Genomic DNA, 24,465 nt, shown 5'->3' with positions numbered 1-24,465 from the left:
ATTATGGGACAGCCAAAGCATTGCACCTTTCTCTGTGCCATCTGCCTCTGGTTATTGTCACCAAAAAAAAAACCAGGAAAAAAATCCAGATTATAGAGGTCATTAGTACAGCCCAAGACGCAACTTCTTTTTAGGCACAATAGCCAACATTTCTCATGTGCCTAATACAATACAGAGTCCACATTATACATATAATTAAAAATTAAAACACTCCAGGAAAACAAGTGAAGCCTTCACTGAAGAGCCAGATGTAGTGCAGGTGTGCTCAAAAGATTCCTGAGCAGTGTTTATCATAAAACATTTACAAGAGGTCCTAAAGCTTTGTGGTCTTTCGTAGCATTCTGCAAAACATCACTTTGTTTTTTTTCAAGTTGTGAACACACAAAGTTGCAGGAGATAAAATGGGTCACTCTCCTTGAAGAGAGGCCTGTGAGGAGATACGGAGAGGGGTTTTGCACAGGAATCGAGCAATAGAACAGGCACAAAGCAAAGAAGAAGGTTACGCACACGTCAGACTGTACCGTGAGGCAAATGAGAGGTGATGGCACCGAGAGAAGAGCTCGTAGACCTTGAGACAAAGAAGAAAGAACTGGAGTTTACTGCAGTAAGGCCAGCCCAGAGCCCCAGGAAAGGCTGCAGCAGAGAAATCACAGCTAGGAACAAACTATTGGTGCCTCCCCTAGGAATTTCAAGTGGTTTCAGCCATTAGTGCAAGGGGATCAATTCTCTGCACTGATCTGTGAGACAGGTGACTGCATATTCCTGTGTGTGTGTACAACACGTATGTGTCATACAGAGACAGTATGGAATTAGAGTTATTCAGCCACGAGCCATTTTGAATCCTTTCCGAACCTTCACTTCCCACGACTACTTTTAAAGAGATCTGCAGTCTCTCTGTCAATACCCAACAGCGAAACTGGAAGAAAATAACTCCATGCGAAAAACATCCACTTTGTCGAGTGGAGACTTCCTCTCTCTGTGCGCAGGCGAGAACGTCATTCCCCTCCCATTGTGTCCCGGGGACATCGATTGTCCCCCAGAACAGCCGACTGGCCACCCTCTGATTAGGCTCCAGCTACCTTATCAGCTCGCCAAGCACGCACAGTTAAGATCTCAACACCAGCCTGTGTCCTCATCTTATCCCCCATCCGACGTTTCCCTGATGTTTTTTCTTACGTGACCGCCTGCCGCACTTTGGGTGCACCCGATGCACCCACCGTCGCCCTGGCGGTTCCACTATCTGCGGTGGCCGGCGAGGTTTTCCGCGCTGCTGCCGGCTGCACGTCGCGGCTGCTCAGGACCCCACGATAAATATGTGGCAACAGCTGTTTCCACATCCACAAAGGAACCAATGGCTATGATAAGAGACCAAAATTCTCCACGCCAGAAGGGAGATGCAGACAGAAAAGCTTGAGGGGGGAACCACTTCAGATGGCCAAACACACACAGTTAAACAACTGTTTCCAGCAGGTAGGAGGAAGGGATAGAAAAGTGACCTTTCCCATTAAGAATTGCATATTTGTTTTGTTTCCCTACAAGTTATTTTTTCTGGCATTGTGACATGCAAAACATTTTGAACTTTCTAAGGAAACTGTTATTGAAGCACTGAACGTTACTGTGAGGGCGCATTTGAAAAACAGAACAATTAGGCATTTCAAAGTTTATCTAACTTAGTCACCGGTACCTTTCAGGCTTGTCACAACTACATGCAACCGGTCTGGGGGCCAGTTTAATGATTCCTGTATATGATACCCCTGCCTATAGGAAGAAGAGACCTCCTGAAGATTTATCATTGTTTATAAGCCACGCTTAACCCCTCTGCTGCAGTCTACTAGTGCACATCCTGCAAAAGCAAAGCTTTCCTAAACAAGGGCATTTTGTTTAAGCCTCTAGAGCCCAATTCTTTAGGGACTTGGCGAGAGCAGCTCTGTGGAGCTGGGGGTCCAGCAGCCCCAGGTACAAACACAGAGCCACAAAGCTGGCAAAGTGACAGCAGAAACCGAGTCTCACGGGGAATGACGCGACGCTACGTTCTTTACTTTCATTATAACTCACCATTTTAGCTCAACTTCTACCAAGTTCCCCAGAAAAATTTTGCAGGGCCACTGCCAATGTTTAAGGCTCTCCAAAAAACCCAGCCAGACAGAAAAGGAAATTCCAGGCAGCGTGCAGAAAGTCTGGAGGAGGGGTTTCTGCTAGATAACGGGAGAGATGTGGCTGAGCTGGGGCTGGTGCTTCCCTAAGCACTTGTGTGAACTTCTCAAAGGTGTTCCAATAGGTTTCCAAGGGACCGCCTGAACAGAAAGGCAATTGGTAAAATAATGCAGAAGAATTAGAAAGGAAATGTTTCACTGAACAAGAAAACTATTTTCTGAGTTGCTCTACGAGAACAGTAACAGGGAAGTCATTGGCTTGTTCCTACTGGGAACGTACGGAAGGGCAGGATTCTGCCACCTCTGTAAGCCAATGCATCCTGTCTTATCTGAAGCCAAATCATCTTTTCCCTGTTTAAAATAAAATGCAGAAAGTTTACTTGAATGTCATACAAGGTCTTGAAGAGCACAGGGCGCCGCGGTGAAGATGTGATCCTGCTGTGCCTGGAACATGAAGCATCTCTGCCCAGAAACGTTACGGAGGCAGAGGCACAAATGCCATGGCTTCACCACATTGCTCACTAATATCAAAATGATAAACTTGAGAGTGACCGTAGGTGAAGAAAGGACCCAGCATGTGATGGCATTTTCACAGCAAAGCAGGAGAGAACAAGAATAGACCTGAGTGACAGCAGCTGAGAGCTGGTGTACGGCCAGGTCTGCAAGTTGGGGCTGTTGTAGTGTTAGACAGAGAGAAATGTGGGTGCTATGGAGCGGCACACGGGTGACAGCCCGGTGCTGAAAGGCACCAGTCGGAGCCTGCCGAGCCTCTCCTGCAACACTGGGGTTAGGAACCGAGGCGAGAAGTTAAAATGCGTGAGATAACAGCAGAAGAAGCTGGGACATGGCTTTGATCTCAGAGAAGTCACGATTTGCAGACGGAGGCTCCTGTGGCTGCTGGGGCAAGAGGAGCTTTGACTCTAGAACACGGGGTGGTTGCTGGGAGGAGAGGACACCGGAGATGTGGCCTGAAATACACGGGAGGAGAAGGAGGTTTGGCTCGTGGAGGGGCTGCAGCTGCCTCTTCAAGCATCTGTGCAAAGAAAGGTTTCTCCTGGAGTTTTTTGGGTAGAGTGCTTTCAGAAGATAAAATTCCTTTCATATTTAGCAGCTGGCTGAGTCACAGCCCTTCTCCAGCCCGTGTCACAAGCCAGGCTGTTGTAACCTCATCTAGGTGTTCCTGCTCCAGCGGGGGGATTGGACTAGAAGATCTTTCAAGGTTCCTTCCAATCCCTGACATTCCGTGATTCTGTGTCGCTCAGAGCTCAGCCGGCTTCCCCAGGGCCCGGCCAAAGGGCTGGTCCGAGGGTCCCATCCCACCCAGGGAATGGTGGTGCCATCTCCAGCCTCCAGTGGTGGCACCGAGGGCTCTTTGAACCACCGTTCCTGGGCACAGGAACAAAGGACCTCCTGGAACAACCCAGAGGCAACTGATTCATCCCAGAACGATGATTTCAGGATTTCCATAATAACATCAGGCAAGCGCGGGATCGCATGCCTCTGAGCGAGCTTTGAGAAGACTCAGGTTTGGGTTTTATGACCGTAGCTGCCTAGAAACACGAACTTCCATGCAAGCTTAGATTTTTGCGGCGAATAACATCCAGAAACAGGATCCCATCTCCCAACAGGTTTAAACAAACACATAAAACAAAAAAAACCCAGGAAACCATGGAAACATAACACCATGTACGGAACTGGAAACGGCTTCAGAGCTCAAAATCCAAACTGGGTACCCTAATAACTGGGATTTTCAAGGAATCCTATTGCTTTCATTCCCATTCAGTGTTAAAAATCATCTCCATACGGGAAAAGGATCTATTTATGTTCCATTAGTGCTTGTTTTGTATATAGCAATAGACTGTATGTATACAGGAGAGAGGGGAGTACGCTATGCAGCTGTGAGCTTTCTTGGCTAATTACTTGTTTTCTCTTTCTGAGCAAAATAAATACAACAACAAAATTCAACAGGGCATAACAGCACATCTAGTAAGGCTGTACATTTTCCATCCAACTCCACTGGTATTTGTCTTCACCATGCTTTGGCTCAGAAACCCAGTCTATGGTACCATTCGTAAACAGGAGGTGCAATGACCTGCACAAAGACATATAACAAGTCAAATAAAATAATACCCTGACTTGATGTGGAGCAATGTACGGAAACGATGCCAGAATGCCAGTTAAACAGATGTTAAAGTATTTAAGAAAGAATTCCCTCTTCAGCATCAAAACATTTTGTCCTAAATATGGAAGCCCGTTACATCCCCTCAACTTCAAATATTTTATAGCCATCCATAGCCTGAGCTGTGATACTTACTTTAAAACAAACACCCTCACAGTTTATTTCAGACTCAGTTTTGAAAATGATAAATTTTCGATGTTCTGAAAATGCTTTTATAGTTCAAAACACCTAAAACACATTAAAACGGTGCTTTTAAAACAAAAGCGTTGCAGCACTTAATACCCTCGAGCTTCACAACACTCTGGGCAGCAGCTGAATTACAAAGTTTTACAAGACAAAACAAAAGAAAGTTTTCATAAATGATTTGCAAACACTAACTTGTAAATCAGACTGTAGCGTGGTGTACTCATACTAAGAAATAACAGACATTTTGGGTCCCAGGCTGCCAACTGGCAAAACGTACTGGTGTTCATATACTTTGGAACCAGGTCCCAGACTAGTCCTTAAAGCAGACTGATTTGCTCATGGAACAATGATGTAAGATGAATTCTTGAAACTCTTCGAAATCTTCTTTGCAAGTCACCTTTCAGAGGTTGAAGTTTGAAATCTCAGACATTCTACTTTGAAGCCAGATGGACCATTCCTATGTCTGAGTTTCCCCACGCATGAGGGTTTGGGGAACAAATTCATATATGAAAACCCAATATCTCTAATAACCTGCCCACACACAAGTTATTTTCCTCTGCAGTAAAGAGCACTGTCCCTAAAAGTTTAAATTAAGTTATAAATCAGAAAGCAGAAAAGGAAATATTTTCCATATGTTTAATTTTACACCATAATTATTTATCAACCAAGTCCACACATAGATGCTGTTACTCTTATGGGAGTTCAAACAATATTCATACTGTTTAAAATATGTTCTTAAACTTGCCACTACCTGGAGACATTTATTAGCCCCATATTTCACTAGCAGTAATTATTGCTGGGAACCATACATTCACAATCTGTAGAGATCACAGGGAGGCACCTGTGTGGATTTAAAGCTTAGCTAACCCTGACATTACTAAACTCTGCCTGAAAACATCCAATCCATTTAAAAGAGCAGGTTGCAAATAAAACTTAGTATCAGCACTTCTTTGTTTGATTACGTGCCAGCATTTGATACGGCCTCACCACAGCCCATGTGGTAACAAGCTGTAACTAGTAATGAGTTGTAGCTGTACTTAAAGAGGGGGAACCCCACTGGCTGCTCAGAGCACAGGCACAACCCACCAAATACTGGGACACCATTAAACCTCCCAGACTGGGAACAAGCAGAGTCTTGAGTTTTCTCTTTTGGGAACAAAGGGACCCAAACTTTCTGTCTTCTTTCTACACCCTCCCCTTGAGGTGGCAAATCCAGCTCTCTGGGGAGCTGTGACCTGTAAGCTCAGCGCAAACACCTTGTTCCACACCTGTGAGCTCTGAGCAACCTGAGATGGGTGAAGATGTTCCTGCTCATGGCAGGGTGACCTTTGAAGGTCCCTTCCAACCCAAACCCTTCTACAATCCTACTGCAAGGGAAGGCAAAGGCCCAGCCTGGCCACATTGGGCATGTTTAGTTGGAGCCATACAGTGTCAGGACTATATAGCCCATCTCTAGGCTTTTAATGCCCTCTAAGTGTGTGACCAGCCATACAGTGATTGCGCCATGGACTCTGGGAAATAGCATAACGCCTGATGAAAGTGAAGAACTTGTCACAACGGCTTGAGCCAGCTGTGGCAGAGGTTATGTTGTTTGTGCAAAAGCCTTCCCTCAGGACTTGTGGAGTCCTGGCTTTTTCTAGTGCCCCCCAAAACCCCTCACGAGAGAAGAGGCTGTCGATGCACCCAAACTGTTCTCTGTTTCCTCCTGTACCTTCCGTGCCTGACCAAAGGGTCATCGCTGAATTCAGCGCAAGCATTTTGACCAATTACTCATGTGCTGCGACCAGGAGCAAAAAAATATGTCACATCACAAGTGTGATTGGCTTCTGCTTTATTAATCTTTAGCCTATTAACCTTGCCACCAAATATTTTGCTTGCAATTTATAAATGCATTGGAAAAGCCAATTTATGCAGCATGAATCCCAGACTGGTTGGGGTTGAAGGGACCTCTGGAGATCCCCCAGTCCAACCCACCTGCTCACGCAGGGTCACAGAGCAGATCACACAGGGTCGTGTCCAGGGGGGTTTGAATGTCTCAGAGAAGGAGACTCCACAGCCTCTCTGGGCAGCCTGGGCCAGGCTCTGGCACCTCACAGGAAACAAGTTTCTCCTCATGTTCAGATGGAACCTCCTGTGCTTCAGTCTGTGCCCATTGCCCCTCATCCTGTCACTGGGCACCACTGAAAGCAGTCTGGTCCATCTTGACACCAACCCTTGAGATATTTATAAGCATGAAGCCAACTTATACATCTTAAGTTTTAAACCAGACAATAGCAAAAGCCTACATTACTAGTTCAGTGTGTGACTTGTGTCGCTGGAATGCATGCACAACAAATAAGTAAGTTAAGCTTTGAAATCATTTGTTTTAAACAAGGTGTACATCAGAGATATTTCCCTCAGCCTCCCCTCTAGCACCAGTGTCTCAAGACCACTAATTCTGCTACTCTAAAAAGTCAAGATAACATTTTACCTGTACATCGCCTACAGAGCCCAAATATTTAATCTTAGGTTTGATGGGAAGGAAGCAGCTTTATTGTTTGGAGCATAATATCACTGATGAATAATATACTTGGATGAATTTTTAAATATGGATAAGAGAAATTTTAAAAGGGTCCTACAAAGCTGTGGGTTCCCACATCACAGTTACTTCTACAGTGCTTTCCATAGAAGTTATTTTGTTTTTCATGTAAATGACTGTTTTTTACCAACAAGCATTTGAATCCCATTGCTTTAATATGGAGAGGCCAGCACGTTCCATCTCAATTTAGGTGTGAGCTCAATACGTAGCTACAGTAGCAGGAGCTCTCGTTTTCCACCGCATTTTATCATATTTCTATTTCAGAAAAATCTGAGATCTTAATCTGTTCAGTAAATTGTCTGCAGGAAACAAGCAGCTCTCTACAGCAAACACACTCTCTTTTTCCTACAACATGTCATGGCAACTATGGTAAAACGCTTCTGCAGTTGCAGAAATATTTGCAAGAATTCAACAAGCAGAAGCTTGCTGCACCAGAGAACAACTTTCTCTGCAAGTTATAGCCAAGAGATGAGGTGACATAATGAATCAATCTCATGGGCTGCAGACATCTGCTATGAGAGGGAGCTGAGGATGACACTTGGCAGGTCTCAAGGGACCCGAGTTCGGCTGCCATCTCTTCTCCAGACCCCCCATGCGATCACACGCGAGGTTTTCTCCTCACCCCAGGGTGTAGGTTCGTTAAGCTTTATGTCCATTAAGCTTTATGTTGCTCGGAGAAGGGACTGCACCATCTCCTGCTGCGCTCGCCAGTGCCGAGCGGCGCTGAAGGGCTCCGCATCGGCGGCGCTACTGTCACCGCGAGTAAACAAGGAATATTTTTAAAGTTCATAAGGAGGACAGGAAACACTAATGGCTACTTCTGTGAAATGACTGAGCTGGCGGCACAGCTGCTGGCGGCTGACTCTGCAGGAGAAGGTGAAGTGCCTACAGAAGGATTTTCATACCTAGGTGCTTTTAACTACTGCTGAAAGCAAAATATATGAGTTTATGGTAGGGTTATAAACTTCGCAGGAAGATAATATCCACTTTAAGGTGTATGCACATTCCCTTTCAATGGTAAGCACAGATCAGCCAGAAACACAGGAAGAAAAATAGGATTTTCAAACACTTTAGGAAAACTTTCAATATTTAAGCCATTCCTTAAAAAAAAGTACAAATTTTCTTAAGTTTCTTTATTTGATCATCAAAATGTGAGGTGCGCTTGCTTTCAGTGCCTTGGAATAAACCTGATATGCTACAACAAAGCAAGCAGTCATCTCAAAAAAATACCATGGAGAAGCAAAAGAATTCACCTGGATCACCTAATTTTGAGAAGATGGGAAGGGAAGTTTGCCTGGGTGCCAGCCATAGGAATGTCCCTTCATCTGCTTGGACATTAGTGTGGCATTAATCATGATTGCTCCATAAGATAATTAATAATGACATGCATTTTTTACTTTCATACATGACACAGGTAATAGAAAAAACAGCCTGAAAAATTAGTCAGAACAATTAAATAGGGGATGATTCCTGAATAATTAGGGTAAGTTACTGCAGAATGCACTGATCCACTGTATTACAAATTACTCCAAAACAAATAAAATATGCCGATTTATATACAGAAAATAAAAAACCACACACAGCTCTCCATCAAAAGGGAACTTGACTGCATGTCCAAGCTTTCCATGCAACAGCAACACCTGCATTAATATCCCCTTTATTAGATCCTTGATTTCAGCAGCTTTACAGAATCTAGGTATGTTGCAGAGAGATTTTGATCATGAAAGATTAAACAGTTGACTCAGATGCGCAAAGTGAACTGGTGGTGGAGACCGTTCTCCTATTCTCTAGCCTCATCTATCATGACTTACAAGATGAAAAAAAAAGTCTTATAATGGCAGTGTTGGGATACACAACTCAAAATGGAAGTTGACAGTCCGCTCCCAGTCTGTTTTTCCATCTCCTAAGTCCTTTCCTCCTTCTAGGTGCAGGATTTGCTCCTGGTGAGAAAATTGCCCACTTCTTACTGACTCCAGCCTCTCCAAACCAGCCCTTGCTGCGTGTCCCAGACCTGGAAGTTTTGTGCTCTGGGGCCATACCCCTGAGCCCTCTCACCTTCACAGACTGGCTGGGGTTGAAGGGACCTCTGGAGATCATCCAGTCCAACCCACCTGCTCATGCAGGGTCACCAGAGCAGATCACACAGGGTCGTGTCCAGGCGGGTTTGAATGTCTCCAAAGGAGACTCCACAGCCTCTCTGGGCAGCCTGGGCCAGGCTCTGGCACCTCACAGGAAAGAAGTTTCTCCTCATGTTCAGATGGAACCTCCTGTGCTTCAGTCTGTGCCCGTTGCCCCTCACCCTGGCAGCAAGGGGTGCAAAGCCTGTGCCAGCAGGTACCCGGTGCTGCAGCACAGAAGCTACAGCATCCTCTGGGGTGGCTTGACTCAAAATTATAGAGGGCGGCGAACACTCGCAGAAGTCGAGGCACCAGACAATCCCCAGGAAGCTCCATGTGTCTTGCAGACATAGCCAGGACAAGATAAAAAGCTGGACAGGAGGAGGACAAGCCCTACAGCATGGCCTGGTCTTTAGTAAGCCCGACAGCAGCAACAGGGGCTCACATGAAACTCTCTTTTCTTTGCCAGGCAGTGAGTTACAGAATCCCAGAATGTCAGGGGTTGGAAAGGACCTCAAAAGCTCATCCAGTCCAATCCTCGCATCGGAGCAGGAACACCCAGATGAGGTTACACAGGAACCTGCATTCATCTTCCTTCTCTGCAAGGGACTGCAAAGGTTACGGGTACACAGCACTCAGAACACCTTACAGCCCCTGCATGGCTGCATGATTCATCTTTCAATTCTCATTAAATAGTTATGAGGGAGAAGACCATTTCCAAACGATTTCTAAACAGAGCACAGCTAGGCAAAGGAATAAGCCTCTGCGATACTAGAAGATATCCAATATTATTATCTCTTAATGAAAAACATGTAGAATAACACCTCAGGCACATGTAGGTAGCTACAGACAGGAACATTTATACATTATAGCATGTTCATAATCACAAGTCATCTTCTGATGGAAATTCCTGTCAGTCCTCACTATCTTGTAAAGGTTGGTGTGTGGAACATCCTTGGCCAGAAAGAGCTGCTTGTCAAATAACACTGTTTTGTTTTAAAAATAAGGTAGGGTCAGAGCACAAATTACCATCAGGTCTATGCCAGTTGTTACAGATTTTGTCACAGAAGTCTAGGCATTTGGTTATGTTTTAAATATCCAGATACCAGCCTGGTTAACTGGACTGATTCTTTCTATATGCAGGTTACTGTATAGAGATGAGTTAATGGATTCTTGTCTTTAGTCTAAAAATAGATGTTCAGAACCCTGCAAGAATGGCAAAAACAGTAAATGGAAAAATTGACGAGAAAATTCAAAAAACCTACAGACTTCACAGACTTTCCTTTTTCCTAAGGAAAAAAAAAAAGGTGTATTTAGCAGTTTGAAGAACATGAGGTACACAAGGCCAAAAAGCCAGGGCTTCTTGAGAGCCCAGAGGCTGCGAGTGGCCAAGGCTCAAATCTGTGGCAGTGCACATCACCAGGTCCTGCCCAGGACAGAAAAATTGCGATGATCTTCATGTTGTTCACGACTAGTGTTGTTCAACACGACTGGCGAAGGGACTTGAACATAAGACCTATGGGGAGAGGCTGAGGGAGCTGGGCTTGTTTAGTCTGGAGAAGAGGAGGCTTAGAGGTGAGCTCAGCACTCTCTAGAACTACCTGAAGGGCAGTTCTAGCCAGGTGGGGATTGGTCTCTTCTCCCAGGCATCAGCAATAGGACAAGGGGCCATGGGCTTCAACTCTGCCAGGGGAAATTTAGGCTGGATATTAGAAAGCAATTCTTTGCAGAGAGAGTGGTCAGGCATTGGAATGGCTGCCCAGGGAGGTGCTGGACTCGCCATCCCTGGAGGTTTTTAAACTCAGATTGGACATGGCACTTAGTGCCATGATCTAGTAAACAGACTAGAGTTGGACCAAGGGTTGGACTCTATGATCTCTGAGGTCTTTTCCAACCCAGTCAATTCTGTGATTCTGTGACTTCCAGCTTTTGACAACCTCCTTGCAGGTGACACTCTGCGCCCAGGCTGCCGCTCCACCTGCTTGCTCCGGCACGGAAAGGGCTCCCATGCAGACAGACCACAGCAAACCGCGTGTTTGATCTCTGTGCTCGCCCCACGGACACAATGCCATCACCAATATTCCTGTATAAGCCATAAAATAGCTCTTTGGCTTATTTGTCAAAAGTGAAAGGAGCTGGCACACAAATATGTTTTCTGGTGTTTTCAGCTTAAAAAGAAAGACACCCATGGGCAGGGGGTCCAATAGAAAATGATGGCGATTTCACTGTGTTGCGTTAAATAAAGTTTAATACTACTGAGCTTGAACTCAGCCGTCAGCTCCTGCCCAAATTTTGAGGCTTCCTTCTTTTGAAAGAAAACAAATATATGCCTCACACAGAAGATAAAGACAGTGGAATAAGACAGAAGCTGTTGGGAAGATCACCACAAAGCTGCACCGAGCCAGAGAAAGCTGCTCTCTGGTACGGAAAAGAATGAATAAAAATTACAAGACCTGAGGTTATTAAAGAGAAAAAGAAAGTCATTCCCCATCCTTCCAATCAAGAGTGAAGTGCAGCATCAGGCTAAGCCTTAAGCACAATCAACACTGGGGTGGAAAAAATAATCACAAGATCTTTTTAGTGACTCACACCAAGGAGTAATTTCTAGGCTGTAAAACCCTGCGGTAAGTAGGTAGAAAAGGAGGAGCACGTCAGCTCTGGCTCCTTTTATAATTATCACTGACCAACTGCAGCAAATGTATCAAGCAGGGTTTGTGGCGTAGAGGACGGCTTAAAATGGAAGAGATAAATATTTTATACAGGAAAAGTACCACAAAGATATTTCAAAGGATGGACAAAAGATGCAAACAAAAATGCAACTGTGGCCACTTTTAAAATCTATTGAAAAAAATCTATTCAAGAGCTGAATTTGTACCCACTGAATAGTGTCATGGAGTGCAGCGACATTATTCTCAGACTAAGACAAAGAGTATGAGATCCTAGTCTTAAAATTAATAGCTGTGTTTACAAGCTCTTTAAGATGCTGCCTATTTTTACTCAATGAATCATTGCCCTTCTTTACAAATTATATTTCATTAATCTTAGCAATGCACACAAGTCTCAGCGGAGTTCCCTTGCTTACATACCAAGTCTGAAGTTCTAAGTCTGAACTATTTGTCATAGTATTCAACTTTAATAAAATCTGTATTTATTGGAAGATGCCATTTCTTCACATTCTCTTAAATCAAAACAACCGACCCCTGTCAAGCTGTTCCCCTCCTTTTCTCCCTCCCCAGAGGAAAACAGTGCAACTTATAAAGAGCTTAATTCACTCCTGTGCAAAATTATGCAACCCTAAAAATTTAGCTTTATCCTCCAGCTGAACTTCATCTGCTGAGATCAAATGAAACTTCATCTGCCAGGAGATATTTAGAGAAGTTACCACATCACCTGTTGTGTGTTGTAAAACACACACGCGTCGCAATTTGCAATCAACCCAGATTAAAAGATCTGCATTAGCAAAGAGAAGTGTCCGCAAATCTCATTGCACTTCTAATGAAACAAGCAAAAGCTCCTTAAAAAACAGCCATCTGACAATTATTTGCCGGAATTAGGTGCCAGACCCTCCAAGTACTTATACAAATGTAATGTTATTTTTTTAAATACAAACACAAGCAGGCAAGAACCTGGGATGTGAAGCATTTACTTTCACTGATCAGCAATTGCCCAAATTGCCTCTGTCAACAAATCGTTCACCTTATGGGAACGTTCACATGTGAAACACATTTACCTGCTTTAGCATTTATGGGACGGCACCTTCAGCTTGCACCTGCAGTAGCACATTCACACCAGCAGCATCGCAGCCTGTTGCACTCGGTTTCAAAATGTGATGCTGCATCCCAATATCAGAGAGAGAACCTCGATTCACAAAGAGCAGAGATCAAAGTTCGCTGCCTGCCCCTAGAAACGTGCCAGACATCTCACATTTGGCTGTTCCCTGCACAAAATATACATTTTAGCAGAGTTTCATATCCAGTATTTCATTCCCAATTTCAATTCCTTCTCAACTCATTGTACATTGAAATCAAAGTACAAAAGGTATTTTTGAAAATTTAGGCCAGAGAGTCTGGAAAAAAAATAATAAAACATGTACTGTCCTCACCTTGTAAAATAATTCTGGGCTTCTAAACAAGCGTAATGCCTTCACACAGCTGGGAGGCATTTGCTTAAAAATACACTCAAACAATCCCCTTGCAAAGGATTTGTAACATATAGAACTGAGCTTCATTTTGGAAGGGTCATTTACATCCATAAGTTTTAAAAGGCTGCCTTCTATTTATTCGAAATTTTCCAGTCACCAGTTTGTTTATACCAACCATCACAAGGAGGTCTTAGAGAGGTCACTTAAGAAATCATATATTTCCTCTATCTCCTTTCCCAGCTATGCTCACAAAGCCAATAGTTCCTTCACTTGACTCCATGAATAAACCCAGCGTCAGGGTATTATTCAACCTATAAGCTGCTAATGAGCAAGATTAAACTATTAGCAACTTGAAATCATAGCAAGGTTAAGCATTAAAGTGTTGTACAGTCATATTGTATCATTATTTTTAGGCAATCTGCTTGCAGTGCAAGCACAGCCTGGCTCATACCTGCGCTACACACTCACTCGAGGTGTCTGATATTTCAGATATACAAAGAAAAAAAAGATGTGTTCCTCATGAGATCAGGAGGCAAACAGCATCCCAAAAAAGGAAGAGAAAACAATATGCTGAATCCATCAAAGCTTGTTACTTCATAGACCTTTCACATCCAAATAAACATTTTCCAGCTGGAGGTCTGCATGAGCCAGAATAACAAACGTCCCAAGACCTGCTAGAGATTTCAGATCAGGCTGGCTGGTAAAAGAGCTTGATCCTGGGCACGTACTCGTGGACAGAGGCAAGTATTTAGCATATAGGTCCTGAAGCAAAATTACCTGAAACCACCTTTTCCTTTTTTTCCCCAGGGTCTGGCAGCAGGATGGGAGATTTGGGCTGGGTTTATTTTTTAAGCATGTTGTGCCCAGTGGCCTACTGGCATGTACCAGTGCTCCTCCAAGGCACCAAAAGCAATCCCTGACCTTACAACAGCCTCAGCTGCTCAGAGATGCGATGGGCAGATTCCACCAGAGCCCATTGTAATAGCATTCACCTGGGACCTCATCTTCCAGCCCTTGGGGCAACCCTGGTTGTATTGCCAATTGCCAGATGTCACAGGGATGGCTCCTTCAAATACTGCCATCAGCTGGCAAACTCCAACATTTCTTACTCACAGCGTTTCAGTTTTCTCCTCCACCTCTGGAACAAGTTGTCTATAGCCAAAGCTCCTTGGGCAGGTGGCTTTGGATGTTTTTAGAACAGTGTTTTTTTAGCAGTGACCTTCACCAACAATTCTTAAAGTATTACAGGAGAGGAGACCTTACTGTGAGTGAGCAGCAGTTGACAAGATAGGGAATCAGAGATAAGAATTTTATAGGGGAGCAAGATCTGTGATAGGACTCAGGACTATCCAGTGTATTCATAAATGGTCTAGAGATAAATAGTAAGATGATATTTGCTGCCAAGATGAATTTCTTCAGGACAGTTGTAACAAAAACAGCCTGTGAAGAGTTGCAGGAGTATGTTGCAGTATCAGATCACTTAGAGATAGGAAAAGGAAACAAAAAAGATTAAATTCTGTGTCAGGCAGCACAGTATTGCATGTGAAGGAAAACAACTCTTGCTGAACGATGGGCTCCAAATTAAAGACTGCAGCTCAGGAGACAAATTTCTGAGGTCACTAACAGTAGGTCCAGTAATGAATGCTTATGGCAGTGGGGAAAAAAGCAAACAAATAGCAAGTTAAGACTGTGACAAGGACAAAGGCCGAAGCGGTCAGCATCACTGTGCCACTGCCCACTGTGCACATGTGCCGTGCACTTTTGGTCACCCGTTTCAAAAAAAGATCCAGAACTCTTCCCAACTCCTCTGCCTGCTACAGACATCAGTTCTCTTGCACTGCCTATGGGGGTATTTAGACAGAAATGTCACCAAGGACTCTGGTGGTGTTTTCACTTGGCATCGCTGACATACTCCCTTTATCTCTGATTCTCCTTCCAGCTGTGTTTCTCTCTTTCTTACTTTTTCCCCCCACAGATGAGATCTCCATCCACACCTTCTGCAGATGCTGCCAAGTGAACGCAACTGTAACATCTCAGAGTTTCTCCATTCTCCTGGCAGGTCGTCCCTTTCCTGGGACACGGCAGATAACCAGATAGAAATGATGGAGCACGCTCAGCCAGGCAGAGTCCAAAGCTTCCACTGTAAATAAAGACTTCCTATAGAATTGTGAACATCTCCCGTAACACACGTATGGGGGAAGATAATAGACAGTTGCAGTCATTTTAGATAGAAGCTTTGTCACACAGACTAAACACCGAGCAAAGAACAACCGAGGCTAATACAAGAGAAAATACATAAAGCCTTAGATGTGTCCAGTAAGCTGACATTTAATCCAATCTAATTATGTTTTAAATAGTACATCAAAGACTTCTCAAATTCAAAGGTGGCCTCAGAAACAGAGGACAGGAGAAATAAACTAAAAAGATTAGAAAAATGGGAGGAATAAATATGGGAACCTTGGTTTAGAAAAATTTAGACTCTGCAGTAGAGAGAAGAAACAAAACCATCCAAATTTATTCATTGGGAAAACTATGTTAGAGCATCTTTTGTGTAAGGAGAGATTCAGAGAGCTGGGTCTGTTCAGCCTGGAGAAGAGAAGCTGAGAGGGATCTCATCAGTGCTTGTAAATATCTCAGGGTGGGTGTCAAGAGGACGGACCAGACTCTGTTCAGTGGTGCCCAGTGACAGGGTGAGGGGCAACGGGCACAGACTGAAGCACAGGAGGTTCCATCTGAACATGAGGAGAAACTTCTTTCCTGTGAGGTGCCAGAGCCTGGCCCAGGCTGCCCAGAGAGGCTGTGGAGTCTCCTTCGGAGACATTCAAACCCACCTGGACACGACCCTGTGTGATCTGCTCTGTGACCCTGCGTGAGCAGGTGGGTTGGACTGGATGATCTCCAGAGGTCCCTTCAACCCCATCCAGTCTGGGATTCTGTGAAAATGGGAATGGTCCGTAGCACAGGGGCCTAGCGAACAGCACCCCAGAGTCACTGCGCTGCCTGTCCATGCAAGGTAGAGATTGACTCTTCCAATAGTTAAGCCAAAGATGTACTGTACCAACAATAAGGTAACTTCTAGAAACTGTAATACAGCTTCAGCTTACCAGGAAAAGCCAGGCTCATAGTGAAATCACGCACTTAATGGGACCCTAAAAATAGTCAACCTATGCAAAAATAGCTGCTACTGCTCATGAACTGCCTGTCCGGCATCCCCAGGGCAACAGGGAACTCCATAAGCAACCTCACTGCTGGGAATCACCTAAATACCCTGATGTAGTCCCTTTTTGGTGCTGTCTCTGCCCCAGGGTCCCTCCCCATCTGACCAGCTCTTTCAGATGATGCTGAGGAAGGAGGAAAAGACAAAAGCTGTTCAGCATGGCAGGACGACAACTGCTGAGAAACAGAAAGTACCTGCAGAATGAAAAAAGGGAAATGATGGATATACAAATTTTTCAGCCTTCGCTGTGAATAACTATTTTCATCCCACAGCACGGACAGCCGCCCTTCCTTCATTAATATTATTTGCATTATTCACTCCCAGGTCCAAATTGAGTCTTGAGTCCATGTGTGTATTTCTACTCCTTTCAACCTGCCTTTCTTCTGCAAGTAAATGCTTGTGAGAGCTCTCTCAGCTACCCTGTTTCCTCAGAATTAAGACCTATCCTGAAAATAAGCCCTAGCATGATTTTTCAGGATTTTTGAGGATGCTCAAAATATAAGCCCTACTCCAAAAATAAGCTCTAGTTACAGTCCATAAAAAAAAGTAAATTTAAGTAGTGTCCAGACAGCTATACATGTAAAAGAGCAAGCAGCTTTGGGAGCAAAAACTGTATAAGACCCTGTCTCATTTTGGGGGAAACAAGGTATATCTGGAAAGACATTATATGAACGAGGAGCAGCTGAGCCACTTCTACAGACTTCACAGCCTCATCCATCTTCCCCTCACCTGTGTTCTGTTCCATCCTTTCATTTTAACAGGCAAGTCTATGGATTTTTTTACATTTTTTTAATGAAATAAAATACTCAGCTTCACAATATTTTCCTTAGAATGTTTACTTTAATTTTGGTTTCCCTGCCTAATCTTTCTCACAAAGCAGTATGCGTTTCTAAATCCTCCAAGCAAAATAATTACAAAGATAATCCAGCTGAGTGTAATCAAACTGCAGGGTTCTTTATTTTCCTGGCCTTTTAATTTAATTTCACATCCTGTGGTCTTAGAGAAATATTAGGATTATAGCATCTTGATATTGTTTAGGTTATGGGCCTGTAAAAATAAGGAGCAACAGATTCTCTTCCTACTGCCACACAGAAAACTCATATAATAGCACATAGAATATTTTTTTTAAATAGAGATCCATGGAAAGATCTCATAGATGAGCACAAGTTAGATCTTTATTTCATTGACGGGTAGTATTTCCCATCCAGCTGTAAAGGAAGAGGAACCCTTGTTTATCTTGTTGGTTTTGACTAACATTTTAAAGATAGTAACTGTTTGGATAAAATAATTTGCTTTTAAACTTTTTTAATGCACTGACATGGGTCCTGATGTGATTTCGTGCATATTTTCGCCATGGAAAAAATCCCATTGAGGTTAGCACCACTACTTGCACTTAAATTAAAGCTTCAGTAGCTCTCTTTGGATCAATACAAACCAGAAGTCACTCAGAGTAACACCGGCGTAAAAATAGCATAGGAGAAGAATCAGCTACGTGCCTAAACACAAAGTCAGCCAAGCAACAGAAATACAACTTCTGGCTCTGCACATGCAGCAGGGGCCCTGCTACATCCCAGCAGCCAGCGTGGGGCTTTATGAGGATCAGAGCACGTCTGGATTCATAAATCCGAATATGCGATCGGGGCTTCAGACCCTTCACTGCAAACAAAGTCCTCAGTGGGATGTCCATCTATCTCTTGAGTTGGGAAAGAGAGATTGTCAGCAGATCAAAGGGAGCTCATCTGCCAAGAAGTAAGATTGAAATGATGCAGGGGTACTTTCCACCCCACCCCAGTAGTAATTCATGGTACTCTCCGCAGGTGTAAAGGAAAAGAAGCAGCAAGATCAGCCACCCAACTGGTATAACATACCCCCAGGGCCTAGAAACAGCAAAGTCAGAGCTGTCACATTCCTCTTGAGCTGCTGCTTCTCTGTTGCCTTCACAATGGGGCAGTGCGCACCCATCCACCAGCTTGCTGGTGACAAAGGTGGGACACTCATGGTAGGACACCCATCTCAGGGCAAGACTGTGGTTGAAGTTTTCATTCTGGAGCTATTTACCACAAAGACACGTGTGTTAGTTTGGTCCAAGTGCTGTTGGCCTGGTAACACTCTCCATAGAGCATCTCTAGAACCACCTCTTTCAGGCATTTTTGCCTGAGTGTTCTCAATATTCTTAACGAACACAAAAAGCTACATACAGTCACAAAATTATTCCTATGTCTTGTATAAATGCTGAAAATCCTTTTCTGAGTGGACAATTTCAGCACCACTAAGTTAAAACCTTCTCAGAAAAATTATATATTGGTATTAAACACAGGCAATGTCTTCCCAGATTTATGATTTTGCACTTGGGGAAAGCAAGCACATGAGATTAATGGAGCAGAGGTAAGTAGCTCTATTCAAACCTCCACAGTTAACATTTGATCTAGAAGTTTTACCAGCTAATAGCTTCTATGTTTTAACAACCTGAGAGACCATCACAGCTCAGTACTAAATATTTTGTTAAGTGCCTACAAACCCAGCAACTAGGATATAAAAATCAGAGTTCCACAGCAACACCACACATGGAAAAGCATAGTCCTGTCTCTTCAGTGCAGAGGTTTGGGTGGAAGAGCTCTTGGTTTCTCCAGCGTTGCCACCTCCCAAGACTTGATGGCCATGATTAGAAACTGGTGATGGGGACCACAGGGAGAAGCCCAGAAGAACAGAATGCCCACCAAGGGCACAGCTACAGTGGCCCTAACTTGCTGTGCATCGGCCCTGCTATATGAAACAAAATCAAAACAAAACACCACAACACACAGAAAGGAACTTCAGGCCAATTCTACACACACAGCCACACTTGCTCTAAGCCAGGCACGGCTACAGAAATAAGGTCCTTCTGTAAAAGGAGATCTTGAAGTCATTCAGACTTCCACATCCTTTTCAAAAAGGCCTGAAGAATTGCGATTTCCAAATTTCCTCCATGAGAATATAATGAAATATTGTGGACTCTTTGGGATCTCTCTTTTTCCAAAAAAAAGTGGTTACAGGCTTGAAAATGGATGTTATTTTTTTAAAGTACTGCTCAAAAGCACTCTGTTGCATCTGAACTAATGGCTGAATCCATTCTTGGAATATTTTTTTAAGCTGTTGCAGTGGTGAGAGCTTCTCTTCAAAAGGAAAACTAGACTGAGTCACTGCATGCAAGCTTTCTCTGCTTATAAAGACAACATTTTCCTCACAAAGTACTTTGTTTTTATATCATGGGGTAGAGGACAAGACCTTAGATTCCGCATTCAAAAGCACCAGTTAATGAAGTTGCTTAAGTTAAGTTGCAATAATCATATTCTCCATGGGTTTTTGGCTGTCACTATAGTCACCTTCTTTCCTTCAAAATATGCTTTTCATTGTTCTACTGCCCTTTTTCCAATTGCTCTGCGGCCAAGTTCTTGGAAAGCAATCACGCTTCTTGTTTAGGATTTATGACTAGTCTTTTGCCAACAAGGACATGCACAAATCTCTCCTGTGATCATCCTGCAAAAGCAAGCTAAAAATACAGCAATTTGTGAACGGGCACATTTCGCATGTTATAGAGCATCAGTGTGCACTGAGAAAATTCTGAGATTTATAAAAGAAGCTCATCCTTTTTGGCTGGGCTGATCAAAGGCTGTGCTTGCGGGCCATAAATAAGTTTATTTTAGAATTAACGTCTACCTTAAAAGGAAAAAAAAAAGCATTTATGTTTTGTTTTAGCGGTTGAAGGGTTTCTTTTCCCTTTTACCAGGTTTACATGGTAAACTTTGCACTTTAGAAACTCCAGATCTGAGAATAACAACAGTTTATCTTCCAAACTGGCTGTTTTAAAACTAGTAACTGCGATGACTAGTTTAGTTATTGCTAAAACTTTAAACTGGTGGGAATTGTCTGTCTGCCTGTACAAATTCGTAAAGGATTTTGCAATTTCAGAGTCAAATTGTATTTATCGTGTTTCAGAAAGCTCCTGAGCAGAAGCCGCAGGTAACGCGAGGGAAGGCTGATGTCATGGCTGGGATGGGATCATGGTGAAGAGTATCCAGGTATTCACTGTATCCCGGCCATGCCTATCTGACCACGATGTTAGCATGAAAAATAAACATGATGTTTAATCATCAGCCTCTCTCAAAACTTGGCTCTTATCAGGCTGCTGCTTCTGCCGGGCAGGGGTAGATTCATGACTCTGTGGATGTTTTAGAGCCTCGCTGGGTTGGGGCTGTTAAAGTTCCTCTGAAATGCTGGGAGACTCAGTCCTTGGTCTCTCCTGGACCCCTTGGTTCTGTCAAACAACCTGAAAATGGGAAAATGAACCAGGATTCCCTCACCAGTCAGATTCATTGCCAGTGGATCTCCATCCCTGATGGTTCTGCAGTTCAGACATGACTGCTGAGACCCAGAAAACAAGAAGAATAATGAAGAGATCCAGATAAATGTTTCACCACCTTGTAATCTGGGGCTCTCACTCAACCTGAAGTGATTGCAACTGTTATTATTTGGCTTTTCTGTTTATGATTCTCATCTTTCTTGTCTTCCCTTCTCTGCTTATTCTTTTCCCCAGGCAATACAAGATGGTCTCAAATACCTAATTTGGTTCCTATAATGAAACCAGATGTATTTTCTATTCAGTCCTAAAAGGGACTAGTGATTTGTGAAATGGGATTTTGCATCCGAGAAATGAGAAATGATAATTGAAGAAACAGCATAAATTTATTCCTAATACATTACAAATGAACTTTCAAATGCAATAAAACTCCATTTTTTACATGTTTGGACTGGTAGATTTCTGAGTGTAACAAGTAACTTACGTGTAATTTTGTGTCAAAAGCTTCATAGTCTGGAAAAAAAGACTTCCTGAAATTTCTTCTCCATTCAAAATTATTCAGTGAAATATATTTATGTATGTGAACTGCCTTTACTCTTTTTGTTGCTCTAATAAGATTACTCATTAATCATGTGGCATCAGGGTGTGCTTCTCATTGTGATCATCACTATTCAAGTGCAAGTACTTGTATAACAGTTATAAAACTTGTTTCCTGGTATTTCCAATAAAACATCCACTTTGCACCGGGGGTTGCTTTAGTACAACTTAGTCACAAACGAACTCACACAAGAGACCACAGAATAACCGCTAGCAAGGCCAACGCAAATGAGTTGCAAAATTTAAGCCAATATTTGCTAGAAAATGTTTGTGGTGGTCACTCAGCCCTACTTCAGAGTCCCTTACAAAAGTCCTCACCCTTGGACTTAAAGTTGCAGGTCTGCCTAAACCTCCCTTTGAAACGCATCTGCAGTTTCCCTTTTGCTGCTGATACTGGGTTTGCATCCTCTGCTTTTACTAATGTCTACAAAGTGGATCCCATCGTTGGCTTTCTTCTGCCATTAAGTACCACATTACAAGCACCAACCACCATGTAACTGAGCTAAATTAGCTTTACTTTTGACTTAAGTGGAAACACACATGCGTGTACTTGGCTTTGCCTACACATTCACCCAACTAAATCTATTCATGGGGCCTGCAGGACCTGGAACAAACTTATTTTTAGATACCATAATCCTCAATATATTAATTTGTTTTTATTCTTGGTCTTCCATACACTGCCTTCTTCATCTACAATGACATTCACCTACATTACTCCCTGCAAATCTTAAAAGCACTTTCCTTACAGGAGCTTGCAATGGTAACTGAAAGCATTGAAAGGTGCACAATACAGATGTAACACTTGTGGCTATGATGTCAGGTACATAACTTGCCCTTTATTCTTAATGTCAAGATATTTTACATCCCCTCCAAAAAAAGCTTTAGGAATAAAAAGCACCAGGCCTCAAAAAAAAAAAAGTTGTTGGAGCTTCATATATGGTTAAAAGAAAAGTTGGAATATAGTCTGGAGTAAATCTTCATTAAGTTCTGCCATTTGGATTATAGCTAACAGCTTCTTTAACACAACTTTGACACAATAAAAGAACAGTACTGTTACTATCTTACTGAAGATGGTAGAAAAAGACTGTAAAACTGAGCGCCACATCTAAAATTACTTGCAAAATATTGGCTCTCTGAAAACATCACACAATAACTGTAATTAATACCAGCCCTTTAAAGTATTCCTGAAGTCTACTGCAATCTTAAACCAGTACTGTATTGCTGGTTGCATCCTAAACAATATTAAAAATGACAACAGAAAAGAAAAATTCTCCATCAGAAGTAAGAAATCTATAATCCACTGATCTGCTGAATGGAATAACACCTTTGCCCTTATTATTTATAGAGCTTTTTTGGGAGGATCTCAGGACTTTACTCTTTAGCTCAGCCTCACAAGTTCAACAGCCCATGAGTTATATAAACATCATTTTACTATCTGAACTATTTTCCCAGCAAAAGGGTCATTCCAGGGGAGGACTATTTGAATGATTTCTTTTGCAAAACTAATATTGCTTTACTCGTAGTCATGTAGCTTCAGAGTGACCAAAGCTGAAGTCCAACCCGAGCAGACCCGGCCTCGCCAGCTGGCAGCTCCAGCACTTCAGAGAACAGAAGAAAAAAGGCTGCAGGTTGTACCGCACCTAAAAACGTCTAGCAAGTATTTTCACGGAACACAACTTCGAATAAAGGCTCGGAAAATGTTCTTCTTTTAAGCAGGAAGCGAGTAAATAAATACATATATAAAACCGGGTTGCAACCAGCAGAAAACGATCACGTTTTGACAGGGATGCTGCAAACCGGGAGACGTGTTGCTCGTCCTCCAGCCGGGGGATGCTCCGGGACCTCCGCGGGGAGCCAGGGCAAGCTCCGCGCCCGCGGAACGCTCTCCTCCCTCGAGCACAGAGAGGGAGCCACGTCCGCTACCGAATGGAGGGGGAAAAAAAGCTCTGGGGGCCCGATCTGCTGGGAGTGCCGGGGTTCGGCTTTGCGGGTCCTTGGGGGCGGGAGAGGAGATGGTCCAGAGCGGGTTTTTAAGGCGCACCGAGCGGCGGCTGCTTCGTGCGGGCGGCACCGGCATCTCCCGGAGCATCCAGCTGCGCGGCCGCCCGAGCGGGGCTCGCCAGGGCATCCCCGGGCTGAGCCCCCGGCCCCTCTGCCCGGCTCCGGCTGGGAACAAACATCCTCTCAACAATGGGCATGTTTGCAGCAACATGATATCACCTAATAACGCCGAATAAGGCAATGACTGTACGCTGAAGCGATACGACTCTGCCGCTCTCACCACACGGCGCGGAAAGCTATTTGCAGATTTGCTAAGCCCTTTTGAATGAATGCATCTGCAGCTGACCTTTAACAATAGACGCTGAAATAGCACAATCTGTGGGACCAGGTTTGAGGGGGGGCGCCGGGGGGAGACGGGAAGAGGGAAGGAAGAAATGGGTGAATATTGTAATCTCTGCAATCTCATTCACTTCCTTTCCCAAACCTCCGCACACAGGGAAAAAGCGGTATTTTCCCTATAACCAGGGCTCTATCTCAAGCCGTTTCCAATCCCAGCTCAGCCACATGGCACCCCAAAAGCCGCCGCCGGCGGGACCGGCGCGCAGCCCCGCTGGGCATCGCTCCGCGGAGGGGCGACTGCGACAAGGATGCTCCGGCCCCCCGCTTTCCTCCCCTCCCCTCCCGCCGCTCTCTCACCTTCCCTGGCTTTCAACAAGACGGTGTTGGCAACGATGTTTTCCAGCTCCATTGACGAGCTCGGGCAGCGTCGGCAGCAGCGGCACTGCAGCAGGACGTCACTCCCGAGGTGCGGAGCCTCCGGGCGACCACCCGCCTCCTGCCCCTAGCGTGGTGTCCCCCCGTGCATGATCCCCGCCTTCCTCCCTTCTCCCCCAGGCGGAGGCGGCGCTCTCCGCGCTATCTGCTCCCGCGGCGCCTCGCCCCGCTACTCCATCCTCCGCC

The 24,465-nt window shown here is 44.1% G+C and overlaps 1 protein-coding gene across 1 annotated transcript in view; it reads right to left on the bottom strand.

The window, feature by feature from the left end:
* The window catches only part of GRK5 (G protein-coupled receptor kinase 5), a gene marked incomplete at its 5' end in the record, with an annotated part of 162,648 nt that extends 138,395 nt beyond the window's left edge, over positions 1-24,253 (bottom strand). Inside the window, one exon of the mRNA XM_080347887.1 lies at positions 24,202-24,253. Within this exon, the coding sequence (XP_080204013.1) occupies positions 24,202-24,253 (52 nt within the window). The remainder of the gene's footprint in view (positions 1-24,201) is intronic.
* Between the last annotated feature and the right edge of the window lie 212 nt (positions 24,254-24,465).

Source organism: Nesoenas mayeri (assembly GCF_963082525.1).
Source record: "Nesoenas mayeri genome assembly, chromosome: 7".
NCBI classification, from domain to species: domain Eukaryota; kingdom Metazoa; phylum Chordata; class Aves; order Columbiformes; family Columbidae; genus Nesoenas; species Nesoenas mayeri.
Note: the sequence above shows the minus strand (reverse complement) of the source record. Positions and strands in the feature narration are given on the sequence as shown.